Raw genomic sequence first — 16,189 nt, forward strand, 5'->3', positions numbered from 1 at the left:
TGATATCACCATGCTGACGTGCAAAGCGGACGGGGTATATCAGCCATAGTAGCTCAGTTGGTAGAGCATCAGACACGTTACTCAAAGGTCGCAGCTGTGGTCCCTGCCCAACAGCAAGTTATCTTTTCATCCACTTTTACTCCTTCATATTTACATAACAATTGCTTCTAATAACATACCTTGTACTTGGCATGATTGTCTGTTAGATCTCATTAATATTCTACATATATGCAGTGACACAAGTGTGTGCCTGTATGGGAAAGTCAGCTTCCGAAAGGCATGAGACATGGCAAAAATAAGTAAGCGTTACTGAATAGAGCTCTAATGCAAATACTCTGTGGGAGCAACAACGTCTGTGGACAAAGCTCGGATTTTCATCCTGGACTGCAAGAAAGTGCAGCGAGAAATGCCCTTTCCCACTGAGGATATGCAGGTAAGAGTGCTGGAGGGGTGCGTCTACCTGTCTAGACTGACTTTCTCTTGACTGTTGGTAAAAAAGAAAAATGTGGAAAGTTTGCACAAAGTTGCACAAAGCTTGGCAAAGCGAAGCTGTTTGTTCCTCAGCTCGCAGTCACGGCAGTCTCAACACTGGTGGTGATTGGATTCAGCATGCCTGGCTGAAGAAGCGGCAACCAAGTGACAACAAAGAGCGGATTCAGAATAGGCACAAAGCTTGCTACTCTGAATGTGTTGAAACTGCTGTCCCTGAGCCACAGTCTAAGAAACTGTGGTGGTTGCTATGGCGACGGCTGGGCTATCTTCGGCACAGGTGGCATGCAGCTGTGGCGGTTGCTATGGCAATGGCACAACGCAGCAGGGTTTTTTTGTGAAAGACCTCTCCCTATCAGCTTTCACAGCTTGGCTGTTAAAAAAAATGGTAAAAACAATTGACTGACTATCTGTATTGGGGGCCAAACCACTGCAGCGGTGTTTCACTCCTTTCCCAGGTAGAGGGAACGAGTGAGCGTGTTGCTCACTTCCGAGGTCTGGCTTGACCAGTTGATATTCTGGCCATTGCTGGACACCACGGGGATGGGTCTGTCGGCAACACCGCTGTTGATGAATGTCCCGATCTGCAGCAGGTCGTGGTTGCGCCAGTGTCGCCGCACTGCATCCACGAAAGCTTGCACGAAGATGCTGCCGTAGTGGGGGTCACGGTAGGACAGCGAGCTGCAACGTTATGTTAACATCACATGCATTGTTGGGACTGTCGGGTAATGCTATGTGGCATATTTTCAATCATGTGAGAAGCGAAGTAACGTGAAGGCTGCCCAAACAGCCGAAAACTACTGTAACCACTGCAGTGGTGTAGTGGTTTGGATTTGCAGTACTAACGCAAAAGTCACGGGTTCGATTCCAGCCACGGCGGTCACACTCCAATGAAAGCAAAATATGCTGGACTCATGTACATATATGCAGGCACAAGTTAAAGAACCACAAGTGGCCAAAATTTTCGGAGCCCTCCATTATGACTTGCTTCATCATCATATTGCAGTTTGGCACAATAAATTTCATAAATTATTATCATTAATAAACTACTGCAAAAAGCTGAATAGAGGTAGAATTATTCAAGAAAATTGTACATGAGAAAGCGACGCATTATTTTATGTAAACTATATGGCAGAAGTTTACTTGTCTGGCAGCTATGAGCCAAGATTTTTGTTTCCGACGTTGCTGGCCCACATGTCTTGTAGACAGTACGCAAATGAGCACAACTAATGTTTTCTTGTGAGAAATTGACAGGTTTCCACTGTGCTATATTGTTGTGTTCAAAAATGGTGTGAGAGAATACACTTAAAAACCAAATGACAGTGTAGCATCGCTGCGCTGCGTGGTTCCCGCATACAGGAAGTGGAATAGTGCTACTACATACTCTCACTGAAGGCTTCCTTCCATGGCGGCTGCATTGTTCATTCTGAACTCGAACTTGTATGCAGAATTTATTTGAAAGCACCGTGCATAAGAACGAGTACTTGTGAGGAATAACTGGCGGCGCTGAAGAGGGACCCTGTGGAGTCTTTCAACACGACGCCAAAAAGCTGCGGCTGCGAACGACAAGAAACAGACGATCGACGCGAGTGACTTGCCATCAGAGGCTACACACACGCCGCAGGGGTCAGCGGCACGCACCTCGAGAACCCAGTGAGTTCTGCTCAATTCCACGTAGTTTCGATTGCATAGAAAATATTTGTCCATCACCAGTGACGCAATGCCGCACCCCAAATAATAACGGCCATCCGCAAACGATAATCCTAACAATATTCCTGATATAACAATAATACTAAGAGTTCAGTTTTCAGCTTCGACAATGGATGAGCGCAGTGAAAGAAATTGGAAGATATGTCTTGTGTTTACAAGGCCACAAAATTTTTTTTTTCAATTCTTTGCTAATCGCAGCATCGCAAAGTGATGAGTCAGCCTATATTCCAGTCCTTTTTAAGGTAATTTTTTAATTAACACCATTGAGGTAGCTTTGCCAAAGACAAAAATGTGCCTTTGTCTCGCGAAGCAAATTCACATTTCGTGGGAGCATGCATTCTCTCAATTTTCCCATTATTGTTCATTCTGTTATTTCCAAAAATAAAAATAACAGTAGAGCGCATATAAAAATGGGACACAGGAAACAAGTAGACAGGATAGAATGCTCACTACCAACTGGTTTATTTATGAAAGAATTGTATTCGCATTCACCCCACAATTCTTTCGTAAGTAAATCAGTTGGTAGTGAGCGTTCTATCGTGTCTACTTGTTTCCCGTGTCCAGTCTTTATTTGCACTCCACTTTTATTTTTAGACATCCACCAACACGCCTAGCAATGCATTATATTATGTCATTTCCACTCTTACTATTTTTTCCATGTGCCAACACGGAACAGATAGCTCGTGCTTTCGAGCGTCAAATCAAGTTATGTCAGGTGCAGAAGCTATCCACTCCGCACCGTGCAACCTGCGAGCGTTGACACCACTCTGGGTGGGCCTAAAGTCTCTAGATTTGTTTTTCCTTTTACCTTAGTACCGACAACTGCCTCCTCACCCAGCCCTCTCTCGTGCGCAGCCGGCATCTGCCGCAATTTTCTTCCAACTTTGAAGGTTTACAAAGCTACGTACGTCTAAGTAGACTAGCCACGCATATTTCAGCGGACAATATATATATCAGCGCAATGAGCCTCCCTCCTCCCATCAGTCCTCCGTCGTTAGTGAGTGGGGGATTTCACCAGAAGCTGGAAAGGCATTATGAAGAACATGGCCACCGCAAACAAGCATTAGCTGACGAGATTCATTGGTGGCACCCAAATGGTTGTTGGTACTTAAGAAAGAATAGCAGTGATGGAAGTGACATTTTGCTTTTTGGAGCAGATTCTGGAGCAGAAAAAATGGTGCTTTGGAGCAGCCTTAAGTGTCTTCACAGCAGAAAAAAATGCTATAGCTTATGGTTGCTAGTGGTGTTTTCGAAGCAGATGCATGTTTCTAACGACTCCTGAAGTCTAAAACATCACTTAAGGATCTGATAAATATTTATATTCATTATTAAACATGCCGTACGCTAGTATGCAGCTAGTATACAAGAAGTATATATATAGTTGGCGTAAATCATGGGGGAGGGGGGGGGGGCGGAGTCAAGGGAGTCCGAACTTTTCTGGTGTTCAGGCTGGGGAGCACACGTTTTGCAAGTGTCCCACTTAAGATTTAGCACACGATATAATTGAGTTAACAGTTATAATGCAATCAACTTTTTAAAATGCTTTCTATTACCAGTGTTAAATGCCCCTCAGCTTTGTGAATTATGGAAATCAAAAAAGGTGAAAAAAAAAAAAAAGACTGAATGCAATTGCTCAAGCTCATACCCCATGATAGTCTTTTTTTTAATTTTATTTGATAGCATGATGCATTTCCTTTATAAATAAAAATACAACCCGTATTAAAAATATGAATTGGGCACTATGGCCTGATATGTGTCACCTCTTGAGATTTTTTTCTGGATTTACGCCACTGAGTAGCATACTAGGATGGTAGTGTATACAGCTTGCTTTTGGTTTGGCTTAGGCTCACAGGATCGTACCACGATTCAACTTCATTCTTTTTAGTTTGCCAACATCGTTTCGGAGCAGGTTTGGAGCAGTTACTAGCAAATATTGCACTTTGGAGCAGCATGGAGCAGGAATTCTCTTTTGGAGCAGTTTGGAGCAGCACTCCTATCACTGGAATAGGGAAGAATCTCGGCACTTTAGATGTGCCAAAGCAGCCGTCTGAAGGGGTGCTTGTCTGTCCTCATTTAAGTAATTTATCCTATCATGTTCTATGACAGCCGTGCCACTTACTTCACTTTTAACGCTGCGCCAACTTTTACCACCGAGTTTCATGCCACCCACATTGTATGTCTTTGCAGCGGGACAATGCTTGCATGTAAAACTATCATCCTGCTACAAGGAAAGCCTACGTAGGCTTTTTGAAGAGGAAGCTTAGCGTACGCTAGTCAAAAGCATTGAGTTCGGAACCAACACCTTTCCAGGCCGAATTCATGGCTGAAATGTCAGCAGATAGCAATATAAGAGTAAGGCTGAATTAATTAAGTCGACAATCATTGTGCCTTGTGCCAACTTTTTCTCTTTTTTTTTTTAAATTCCATTTGAATGTTTAGATTTATTTGATTGCCTTTTTTTTCCTTTACATCGTTACATGAAGATAGACAAAGGGTCATTAACAAAACTGTGGTTTTGTGATATAAATAACCTCGGCTGCAACAATCGCCTCTGGCTAAGCTGTTTGCTGGGGTAATTTTTTTTTTTTTTTCAAGTCTATAATTTATTGCAGTCGAAAAAAAAGGGTGAAGGAGGGGGGGACAGAATGCCTGTAAGGATATCAATATGACAATAACAATCTTACAAAGGCACGGTCGACATGAACTTCAGCATGTGGGCCCGGCTACGCCTTTCGCCTGTGCCCCTAGGTGAGGGTTCTGAAAGGCAATCGAGACAACAAATCTATGTCTCTTGCTGTACTTGAGGATAATCTGACAATGGTTCAGTTTCAAATTTCCACGGCTAAAGCAGCAACTAGCCTGTAGACAGCACGGACAGGGAATGAAAACACCCCAAAACAGACATTTAGTCGAGTGTTCATATTCACCTCAAGGCATAATTTGGGTGTCCTGGACTCCACAGTTCGTTAACTGCTCAAGAGTATATTTCAAGAGCCTCAATCAACGGTGATTTAATGACACAGACTATATATATATATATATATATATATATATATATATATATATATATATATATATATATATATATATGTGTGTGTGTGTGTGTGTGTGTGTGTGTGTGTGTGTGTGTGTGTGTGTGTGTGTGTGTGTGTGTGTGTGTGTGTGTGTGTGTGCACACGAATAAGGCTGTCTGATAGCGCATGGCTGCAGGACTATGTTGTACAAACTCAAATTGTCATAGCAAAAGTAACATTAAAGGCATGTATAGATGCACACAGAAATGTAATAATGTACAAGCTCTTACAAATGAAAAACATTTTGATAGGCAACTGAATCATCAAACTGGGACTGAATCAAGGAAACAGCAGGTTTTGCATGATTACGTAGGTAACAATGCCAAGTATGTAAAAACGCTACATTTTGCGTACAGCACATGCACAGGACTCTTCCTCAAACACATCATGTGAAACGTGATGTTCTTATGTACACAAGGCCTTTATGGTTGCAACAAACATGGTAATAAAACTTTCTAATGTGTGGCTCTGTTACATCAGCAGATAGCACTCATTTACCACGCCAACACTAGCCAACATTAGCGAGAACCAATCGGTGCTCGTAGTATGCAAGTAAATGCGGAAGTCGCACTCTGCCAGAAATATCTATCGTATCGCATTGGAAGATGTGAATGGAAAATCATTCAGAGTGTTTCCTGCACTACTTTGAGCTCCTGATAGTTATAGGACTTTGAATACTCCCAGCCCTTTTTCCCACGGATTCAAATTTCGTGAAGCTAGAGCACTACTTTGCTTGCATTTCTCAGCTGTTCTTTGTTCATACATGCCTATGCAAACAAACACCCCCAGTACAATAAAAACAAATACAAATAGAAGCTTAAGACACAGTGGAACTAACCGGAGTTGTCTTCATTCTGACAAGCCTGGATGCAAAGCACCTTCGGCTTGTTCTGGAGGCCGTCGCATTTCTCGCAGAGGTAGCTCTCGACTGTGTCGAGGTCCACCTTCGCGCAGTCACTGGCGTAAAACCCACCTGGGAAGACGTGCAAGAACATGTGACAAACTCAAGCATGTCTTTCGTTGTGATAGCAATTTGTATTGAGACTACAGGTGCATTCTTGCCATCTCCCTAATGTTCTGTACAAAGCCCAAATCGATAGCATCCATCTGCACGCTGTGTTTGTCATGTGCAAGTGAAAGCGTGCAAGCACTGCGGACAAATGCGGCTCGAGCAAAGACCAAGTGGGCCAGCCATCTCCATCGTGCGAAAGGCATGCAGAGATGGGAGCTGACTGAAGTAATGAGAACAAATATACCCATATTAATGGGGTTTTTATGACAATGAGCAATACATATGCTGGCTGGGACTCATGAACATGTCCAAATTATATGATTTTTCTTAATTAACAGGGTCAAATTACCAAGCTTTTGCTATGCTATCACCAAACTAGCGCAGTTGCCTGCGGTCATGTGCTATGAACCAGCAGACAGCTCATACATATGGACCTGCTGTACTCTGATCACAAAGTTTACATTGAGGCTGCAGACAGCACGAATGTCACTTTACTCGCTGCAGCAGCAGCAACACTAAGGGAGCAAGCTGCTAGCCTTATTTTGTATAACATTCAAATTTGTTTCTATCACATTAACTGCTTCACTCTTCTGACAAAACCGTGATTATTTCTCAACCCATTGCAGCAGCTCCATTATGTAGGGCAGATGAGCATGATGTTGCAGGTCAAGATTCCTCCCTATGGCTGGCACACCCCAACCTTAGTACAAATGAAGAATATGTTTGTGTGTGTACTAGATTCATATAGAGAAACTCAGTAGCGAAGCATGAAATTGGATCACTAAATACGGTTGTGAGCAATGTGAAAACGATGAAGTTTCCGCTTAAGCGATGGCTGTATTCGTAACGTGCCAACATAAATTCGACATATTAGTTTCTAAGCAGTACATCTTCCCTTAACTCTTTCCTTACCACGCCACTAGGCATCGTTCACTGGTGAACGATGATTTCGCGCCTCTATTTTTCAAAAAACACCGTGCCTATGGACTTGTAGCGCCATCTAGGCGATGGTACACACACTAGAATTGCTTTTTCTGTACGGTTCGCATTTTTACCGCGTGGCGGTGATTTTTAAAGGTCACGCCCGTTCAAAAGTTGAAGCGCATGTGATTCACGCGATGGCGTCAACATCAGAAACCACGCCCGCTCGGAAAAAAGCGATTTCACTCGATGCCGACGCCTCGACGAGCGATCTTTTGAATTCCTCGAGTAGTGAGGAATCAGACGATGTGGTGACATCGGATTTTAGCTCCGATGAAGAAATTTCATTAGATCAGCTGGGAACGTCAGCTGTTAGTCGCGGGTATGTTTGGTTTTCACCTTCTGTTTTGTTTGTCGTGTTGTGGAGCTGGCTGACTTGCTCTATATGTGTCCCACATATTGTTATTATTATTTCTAGCGTGTCTACTTCATATGGGAGCGATGTGCTGCCTCCAGCACAAAGACGCGTGGACTTCCGACCCCAGAGGGATCCGGGCATCGACCACGGCATGGCGCTCCGCAGTCGCGCACATCGGCTGACGAGAGCACTGGATTTTTTTCGCCTCTTCACGGCGGAGGTGATCCGCGCAATCTGTCTCAACACCAACAAGTATGCGTGGACCCACATACTTGAAAAGCCGACATACAGTGAGAAAGACGGATTGTGGAAGGAAGTGACGCCGGAGGAGATGATGAAGTTCATCGAACTCCTGATGTATATGGGCATATTGGAACTTCCGCGTCCAAATTTGTACTGGAGTACGACTAAAATGCTTTCTGGACTTCTTCCGCCAAAAGTCATGTCAAGGCGGCGTTTCACCGCACTTCTGGCCATGCTGCATGTTTCGGATCCCGAAACGAACGGCGCTACCGCACAAAAACTAGACAAGGTGTCTTGGCTTCTTCAACACATCAATGACTGCTCTGCAACGTTTTTCCAGCCGTATCGCGAAATTTCAGTTGATGAAAGAATGGTTAAATCCAAAGCGCACTCCGGAATTCGGCAGTACATTCGAGACAAAGTTGTGAAATGGGGATACAAATTGTGGGTTCTTGCAGATCCGAAGACCGGCTACACCATTCAATTCATAGTTTACACGGGGAAGCGTGAAAAACCAAGCGCAAATGGGCTGGCATTCGATGTGGTGACGAAGCTTTGCGACAAATACCTTGACCGTGGCCATGTCATTTACATGGACAATTTCTATACGACCACATCTCTTCTTGTGCACTTGCTAGAACGCAAGACACTCGCGTGTGGCACTACTAGAAAAGATCGCCGCGGGTTCCCATCAGAATTGAAAAATATCACCATGGAAAAAAAAGCCAAGAGAGGGGACATTCGCTGGCTACGGGATAAGGGGGTATTGTACCTTCAGTGGAAGGATCGGCGTGTTGTGCATATGGTTAGCACAGCTCACACCGCTAACGCTCACGTGCTCGCTAAGAGAAAGGAAAAGAAAAACGGGAAGTGGGAGCAGATTACAATCAGGAAACCTAAACTTATCGACAAATATAATTCCGGCATGTTAGGGGTCGACAAGTCTGACCAGCCGATTGCTTCTTATAATGTTCTTAGAAAATGCGTCCGCTGGTGGAAGACGTTGTTCTTCCACTGCATTGATATCGCAGCTGTGAACAGCTACATTCTTTTTGAAGCACATCGGAGACAAAATCCAGAAATACCTGAACTTTCTAGTCTGTCTTGCTTCGATCAGCTGGCTTTTAGGACAGAACTCGTACAACAACTTCTTCAGATAGAGGACACCGCACCAGCTTCTATTCCTCCCACCCCAATTCGGCCACCCACAGCTGTACAGCACCAGCCTGAACGATTGGAGATACGCCACAACTGTAAGAAGTGCTACCAAGAAAACAAATCTCAACACAAGACGAACGTTTTCTGTCGCACCTGCAATGTCTATTTGTGCTTCACAACGAGAAACTGTTTTGGTGCCTGGCACACTGATCTCCCTGAGTGAACAAATTATAGCTCGAAAAGTTCTTCAGCTATAACTTCAATTTTTTCAATCCTAGTCCAATACGCTGTTTTAAATATTTTGCATCTCTCATAATTTTCCATAATTTTATACTCGGAAGATATAAGTAAATCATTAAGACATTTGTTGTGAACGTACCTAATTATTTGTGTTTGTCAATTTTCGTTACCTATTTAGATCTGCCAGTTCTTCCGTCAAATGTACCTTTCCAACTCTACATTTAGTACTTGCATTTTGGTATGTAATATTTTGCTGTAAAGTTTTTTTTCTTAAAAAAAAAATCGCGCGTAGGACCAACTCAGAACTTCACTATTTCGCTATGCATCAGGCAATTTTTTTGTAACTCAAAAACAGCTTTGTCAATTTTAATGATTCTTATAAATAATGTTGCCCTGTGATTACTAAACATTTTGTATATTTCGAAATTTCTCAGAAAATTTTTTTGTCTGAGATATTGCTTCGTGTTCAAATAAAATTTTTGAATTTTTTTTATTTTTTTGTATACGAATTTTTTTCGCCAAGTAAATTTTCTTTATTGTTTTAAAATAAAAAGCATTCAAAAGTACATTCATATTCTTTATTTTGATGTATTGCATGGCACTGTAAATCTAGTAGCGACGGCACAGAAAATTCCTAGCTGCAACATACAAAAATAGGCCAATTTTCCCGTGGTAAGGAAAGAGTTAAAACAGTGTTACCTTGGTCCTGGCGACTTCATTTATTCACTATGGGCTTTCAAACTGAACTTCAGTGTTTCCTTTAACATTGGGCATGACTGTATGTGCAATCACAGTCTATGAAAGTCTGCTGAAATTGCATACCAGGTTACAACAGTAAAGTAATTTTGTCAGAATACATACTACTTGGGAGGCAAAGAGCAATAAGTACTTTTCCTGAGCCAACAATATGGCTGCAATACTCCTACTAGTGTGACTTAAACTTGAGGTTATGGGAGGAGTGGGTGTGACAGTTAACATTTCTGCAAACAACTTGGCTTCAGTTTTTTGCTCACATGTAGGACACACACAACATTCGCTTTCACAATCTTTTCAGCAATTTCAAAAGCAGTTGGGCATTGGCATAGCCAATGCAGGGGCAGCGTTCAATGCAAATATACAAATAGTTCAGCAGAACAGTCAACTCCCAATGAATGTGACATTTATGAACTAGCAGTTGGATGTTTTGATCTCTCATTTCCTTTGTTTGCAAACTTAATTAACAACAAAGTTGAGGGCGAGGCAAAAGGTCCTGCATGGCACAAAGAATCACTCATTAAAACAGGCAGTACCTAGGTGGAAAAAATTATTACTTTTTGAGAAACTTGCATTTGAGAGACCCCTAGCTAAACAAGCCTCCCTAGCAGGGGCTATATCATCAGCTTTAATAAAAAAAAAAAAAGATCGTTGAATAGTGCCAAAATGGATGTACTACACAATGAGGAAGTTATACTCGATAGACGCTGAAAAAAAATGTTATCTTGGTCAGCATCTGTCACTTTTTTTTTTCATAGACCACTCGCAACACACTACAAATAAGGCTCAAAGTACTGTTCATTCGAAAACTATTTTTCGAATAAGCAAACAGTATGAACGGCATTAGTCAACTGCAAAATATTACCTCTGTACCCGTGCGACAGGATGATGAACACAATGGCATCACTCTTGCTGTGGTCCCAAACTGTGGCAATTTCCAGCAGCAATTTTTCAATTTCACTTGATGTGAAGTCGTCGTATATCCTTACATTGAAATCCAGTTCCTCCCACAGTCGCTTCAGCACATCTGATGAGAAGCAGTTTTAATGCATGTTAAAGCCATGTACAATGCACAGACAGTTTATTAGCAAGCAAATATTATTAACATTCTGAAGACAACATAGCAAACATTAGTCTGTAAAATGGAGGGGAGAGTTTGATCGGTCATTTGCACGTATTTCAAATCTCAAAAAGGAGGAGGAGGCACGTGCTCGGGATTTTATGGTACTCTTCAGTCTAATTTAAGGGCATCGCACTATATCTTTAGTCCAAGATTTCATCCTATTCATGCAAAAATTGAGCTTTTAACGTTTATGGGCACCTACGACATCTGACAGTTTACTTCAGAAGTTTTCCTCCCTCTTGAGAATTTCTACGTTTAATAATTTACGGCTGCTTGTATACATTTGTGTACCCAACTTGTTTTTCGACTAGGGGCAAAGACACAGCCAGATCCACTGTGAACCTTCTGTGTCACTGAATGTCGAATGGAACCATCTCCGTCATAATTTAACGTGATCTTGCTGTGTATTGCTGAATATGATCACTTCCCTGAAAGCACAACTTTGTTCAACAGGTTGTTCACAAAGCCACGTCAAAAAGTACAAATCTTATCGCTTGAAATGAATATAACCGAAAACAAAATCACACTATCTGAGATTTCATTCTACTTATGCGAAAACAGAACGTGAATGACTCCAGGTTAAGTACATTATTGATCACACCGTATTTAGAATTTAATGCAGGAGAACACACAAATCAACGTATCATGACATTATTTTTTGTTGCAGTAGAATACTGATTGTCTTAGAATAGTTTTGTGTAAATTGGGCACGTTTATAAACATTTCTTCGTAAGTTGTGCCTGCGAGAGTCAGCAACCTTTGGAAATTATTTGAAACACCCGGCGGCAAGCAACGAACAGGCGCGCTTGGTTTCCCTGAGCACCACGACATTATTACATCAACAGAACGTAAAGAAAGCAAATGTCTTGATCTTTACCAACGTCTTTCTTTGTGCCTTGCCTCTCTAGCAACTTGACCTCGTTCTTTGGGTCTTTGAACACGTTGTGATTTAAAATGACGGCATACCCATGGGGACTGTTGACCATAGGATACCGCGGCACTGTCTCACCTGGACGTGAAAAAATTGGGCATTAATAAGCAGCGACAAGTTTCATCTGACAACACTGGATGCATTGTTTGAGTACAAAGTAACACAACACCTTGCTGTCTATGCACACTAGATATACAAGTCTAACTTCTTCACTAAGCATTCCGTGTTTGATGGGAAACTTTATATGCGATGGTGAAATCACAGGCAAAGTCCAGCACCCATATATGTATGTGTTCAAGAATGCACCAACTAGCCTAAACAAATGCTTTGCTGCTTTGTATGTGATGGTTGACTTGCATAAGTTACTGACGATGTAAATTTAAATTTACGGTGCTTAGCTTAACCAGTCATGAGAACAGCCAAATAAAAATAACTGTCAGCATGTCACTCTATATAACAGACAAGACCACTGTGCTTTGATACTCGTGGAAGACCTAAAAAATGGATCAGCTACAGTGCTCTACTGGTTACTATGCTCGACTGCTGACGTGAAGGTCGCAGATTCAAAATCTGAAACATAACGTAGCACTGCAGGTGCCTCAGTGTAGCTTGAGTGTCTTTGCATGGCATTCTGCGCTTCTCATTCCACAGTGACGTACGAAAGCACTAACAGTGGTACAAGCAAAGAAAGGCTTGAGCATTTTATTTCTGCCACAGACTGCTGTGCCTTCCCTGCAAAGCAGTGTCTATGCCACAGCAACAATGAACAAAAGTCAACTCCTACATCATAATGTAATGTAGTTCAAGGATTGTGCTTTGATCTGAGCCAGTTGCTCCATTGAAACTAAGCTTCTTCAAAGATTTCTGAACCAGCCCTGTGAAGCGACAGGGTTGAAAGACGAAGCTTCTACAGGTGTGATGTTTACAACAATTCGCGACCAGTGCATAACAGATATGGGACAAAGCATACATGGTCAGCACTTGTCTAGTTTCCTGCATGCCTCATGTTAGGACTTGGTTCACACTGGTGGCAGAGGCCATGTGACCACAGCGAAAGGCAATCAAGGAATCGCTTGCGGCAAGCAATGTTTACACCAGCTAGCATACACCATTCCATTTCAGCACTGGAATTTCTCGCAATTGGAGTTGTTGACATCCGCTGATAGCGCAAAGCAGACATTTCCTTCCTGCATAGGTGATTGGTGCCCAAGTGAAAAAAATCTAGCAGTCAACTCTGAACAGGCTGCATTGATAGAAGTGACCGCTCATGAACAAGTACATGCGACTGGTCGCGCGACCACTTGAGTCACTAATGGGACTTTGAACCCTTAGTGCATTGCACTGTCATCGTAATGTGGAACAGACCCGCACGAATCTACCCTGGCTAATGCTTCAACCTGCCGCTGTGGTGTTGCAGTTATGATGCTTGACAGATGAACCGAAGGCCGCGGGATTGAATCTCAGCCGTGACAGCTGCATTATTGATGAAGGCAGTGCTTGTGTGTTTAGATTTAGGTGAATGCTAAAGAACCACCAAGTGGCCAGAATTTATGAAGCTCTCCACTAAGGCATCTCTCAAAATCATATCGTGGTTTTCGAACATGAAACCCACACAATTATTACATTATCGGTCACCACCACCAACATGAAGGTGAATCGGGCACAAATATGCAACTCACAAAGATGCTCCAAGAGTTCCTCGTTGTTGTACGTGGTCCTTACGTGTTCGTACAGGGCAGAGTAGTTGTCTAAGGTAATGATGCTCCGCTCGTACAAAAGCACGACAACTGCTTCCGCATGTGTTGGCACACCAGACAGCGAAGATTCGGGAAGGAAGTGCCTCGAGATCTCCGCAGCCTCCTCATCCAGGCAGGACTCGCAGAAGTTGGCCAACTCACGCCTCGACAGAACAGGAGAGAAAAGTTTTGACAAGTTCAGTCTGGCGGCATCAGCCAGGCACTTACACAAAAGCCATTTGCCCCCGCGCTTTCATTTGACACCTGAATACTTCCTCACAAGCCCACGTCACTGCCTTGGCAGTGCATATTAGGGAGGGGGTCATGCCTATTTACCACAGCTCGGAAGGTATTACGTCGGCACCCAGGAAGCCTTCTGTGAAAAGTTCTGTAGAGAAGTGACACTGACAGCTGGTGACATAAATTTATTTATTTATTGCGAATACTGCAGGCCAGTTTGTGGCCTAAGCAGGAGGGGCAATTGGCAATACACATAACACTGTTACACATACATACAAAGAATAAAAATAATAACAATAAAAAGGAGTACAATGCAGATTGGTCAAGGCATAGCACACCATACAATGCATATACTTAGCGACAGATGCTTTCCTGGAGCATCTGTCGCTGGTGTCCAGTTGTCACCATCATAAATGATGGTGACAACTGCATATTGGCATCGCGTTCCGCCTTCTTCGTTTTGGAGCGACTCGTAAAAGACACAGCTGCAGTACAGCGAGCACTTACCAAAACTTCCTGACGCGCCTGGGAGACTGGTAGAGCATGCCGGCTCGGTGACGACAGACTCCGAATATCCTTCGCATGGGCTCGAACTTCCGCATCACGTACAGAATCTCCAGCGCGGTGTCGTCCACCGAGGCTCCGAATTCGTCGCGCAGGCAGCTCTTGACGACGTCGAAGTCATCGCCGCCGCGCCCGGTCAGGTACCGGACCAGGGCGCGCGACCGCCGCGAGGGCGGGACGCCGTGCTGCGAGTTTATCGCCGCGTACACCAGAAACGCGAAGCGCACCCGGTCTACATCCATCAATTCGTTGAGTAACGCTACGTAAAGGCGAGCGGGCGCCTGCGACGCAGGTGTCACGGGCTTGGAATCCCTGGGAATCAGTTGAGCGTCGGGACTGCAAGCGACTGCCATGTGGGTTGGAGCAGATGTCGCCGCTGAGAAACTTCCTCAGCGATTGCACCACGGCTACGCAACACGACACGCTGGGGCGGCTTCCGCAATGGTAGAAGCGAGAGAGTCGATGCGAATAGCACGCGATCAGCCGATCGTACGTCAAACCATGGTCGAAATCTGGGGGCCATGCAGCGATGAATGATGAATCCGAATCCCCTACGCGACGATTAATCGCTAATCCTCGGCAGCTCAAGCACTGCTCATCTCACCACACTTGCTAAAGGTGTGGTGAGATGAGCTACAATATGGTGCAATGTCGCTGGCCGAGACAACTGGAACAAAAGCTCCGCGCGATGTCCCCGTCACTGATCGCTCCGACAGCAACAAGGTTCCGACGCAACAGAGGTTCCCGGTACGCAAGCACACGACACGGCTGTCGGTCCACGCTGTGCCGCCAACTCAGCTTGGTGCTCACAGAGAGTACCCACGTGCGTTGGGGCATCCGTGTCTACCGTGAGCGGGCGCACGTGTGCTGCCGATTGTTACAACGATCAAATCCACAATCGAAACTCGCACCTATCTACCAGGCCAACGGAAACTTGCACGGATAGCGTTGATTGGCGTGGATAGCCCCAGCATGTGACCAAAGGATATAAGGGAAAGAAGTGTATATGTAAGGGCTCGTTTTTCATGTTTTGACACAATATTAATGAGATCTAACAGACAATAATGCCAAAGAATGTATAGGGGTAGTACAGCAGCACCGCGCTCGACTTCTGCTAGGCTCCGCACCGAAGAAGTGCACCGCGGATAGCACCAAACTCTTGCGGAGAAGCCACAACTACAAAAAAGAATTTTCTGCCATATTTAGCGGCAGCCTGGCCACAACCACCCTTCCAGTCTGGCAACCACTTATGCAACGCCAAATAGAACCTTGCCGTTATTAGAACCAATGTAATGTAAATAAGAAGAAAGAAAAGTGCCGTGAGCAGGAATCGAACCTACGAATAACGCATTCTCTAACCACTGACAGTGCCTCATACAGGAGGCACTGCCACTGAGCTATCACGACGGCCATCCCCCCCATCCACTTTTTTAAGTTTATATGTGAATTTAAACGTATGGATGGATGAATGAATGTGACTGTACCCTTTAGATTGGGCGGTGGCTAACGCCACTTAGCCGTAATACTTAGTGAACTAACCATTACATTTATCTTTTTTTTTTCCTATAAATAGTGAG

The 16,189-nt window shown here is 43.8% G+C and overlaps 1 protein-coding gene across 2 annotated transcripts; it reads right to left on the minus strand.

Annotated features, from left to right (window-relative positions):
* Positions 1 to 887: 887 nt before the first annotated feature.
* Positions 888 to 15,102, minus strand: LOC119163741 (caspase-7). Of its 2 annotated transcripts, XM_037415807.2 has the most exons (7): positions 14,556 to 15,102; positions 13,752 to 13,972; positions 12,019 to 12,150; positions 10,884 to 11,045; positions 6,112 to 6,246; positions 4,884 to 4,956; positions 888 to 1,170 (listed from the first exon to the last, which is right to left on the minus strand). In XM_037415807.2, exons 1-7 carry the CDS (start codon positions 14,963 to 14,965, stop codon positions 933 to 935), a joined length of 1,371 nt encoding a protein of 456 aa, XP_037271704.2. In that variant the 5' UTR covers positions 14,966 to 15,102; the 3' UTR covers positions 888 to 932. The 2 variants fall into 2 exon arrangements, with proteins under 2 accessions (XP_037271704.2, XP_037271703.2); XM_037415806.2 differs by lacking the exon at positions 4,884 to 4,956.
* Positions 15,103 to 16,189: the final 1,087 nt, after the last annotated feature.

This window comes from Rhipicephalus microplus, chromosome 9 (genome assembly GCF_043290135.1).
Source record: "Rhipicephalus microplus isolate Deutch F79 chromosome 9, USDA_Rmic, whole genome shotgun sequence".
NCBI classification, from domain to species: domain Eukaryota; kingdom Metazoa; phylum Arthropoda; class Arachnida; order Ixodida; family Ixodidae; genus Rhipicephalus; species Rhipicephalus microplus.

What these genes read in the sequence shown, in the direction of transcription:
- LOC119163741 (XM_037415807.2), bottom strand. Translation starts at nt 14,965, where the DNA reads ATGGCAGTCGCTTGCAGTCCCGACGCTCAACTGATTCCCAGGGATTCC. An exon ending in AGGCGCGTCAGGAAGTTTTG is followed by an intron (nt 13,973 to 14,555) that starts GTAAGTGCTCGC and finishes TGTTCTGTCGAG; the next exon opens with GCGTGAGTTGGCCAACTTCT. An exon ending in AGGCACAAAGAAAGACGTTG is followed by an intron (nt 11,046 to 12,018) that starts GTAAAGATCAAG and finishes GCTTCTCATCAG; the next exon opens with ATGTGCTGAAGCGACTGTGG.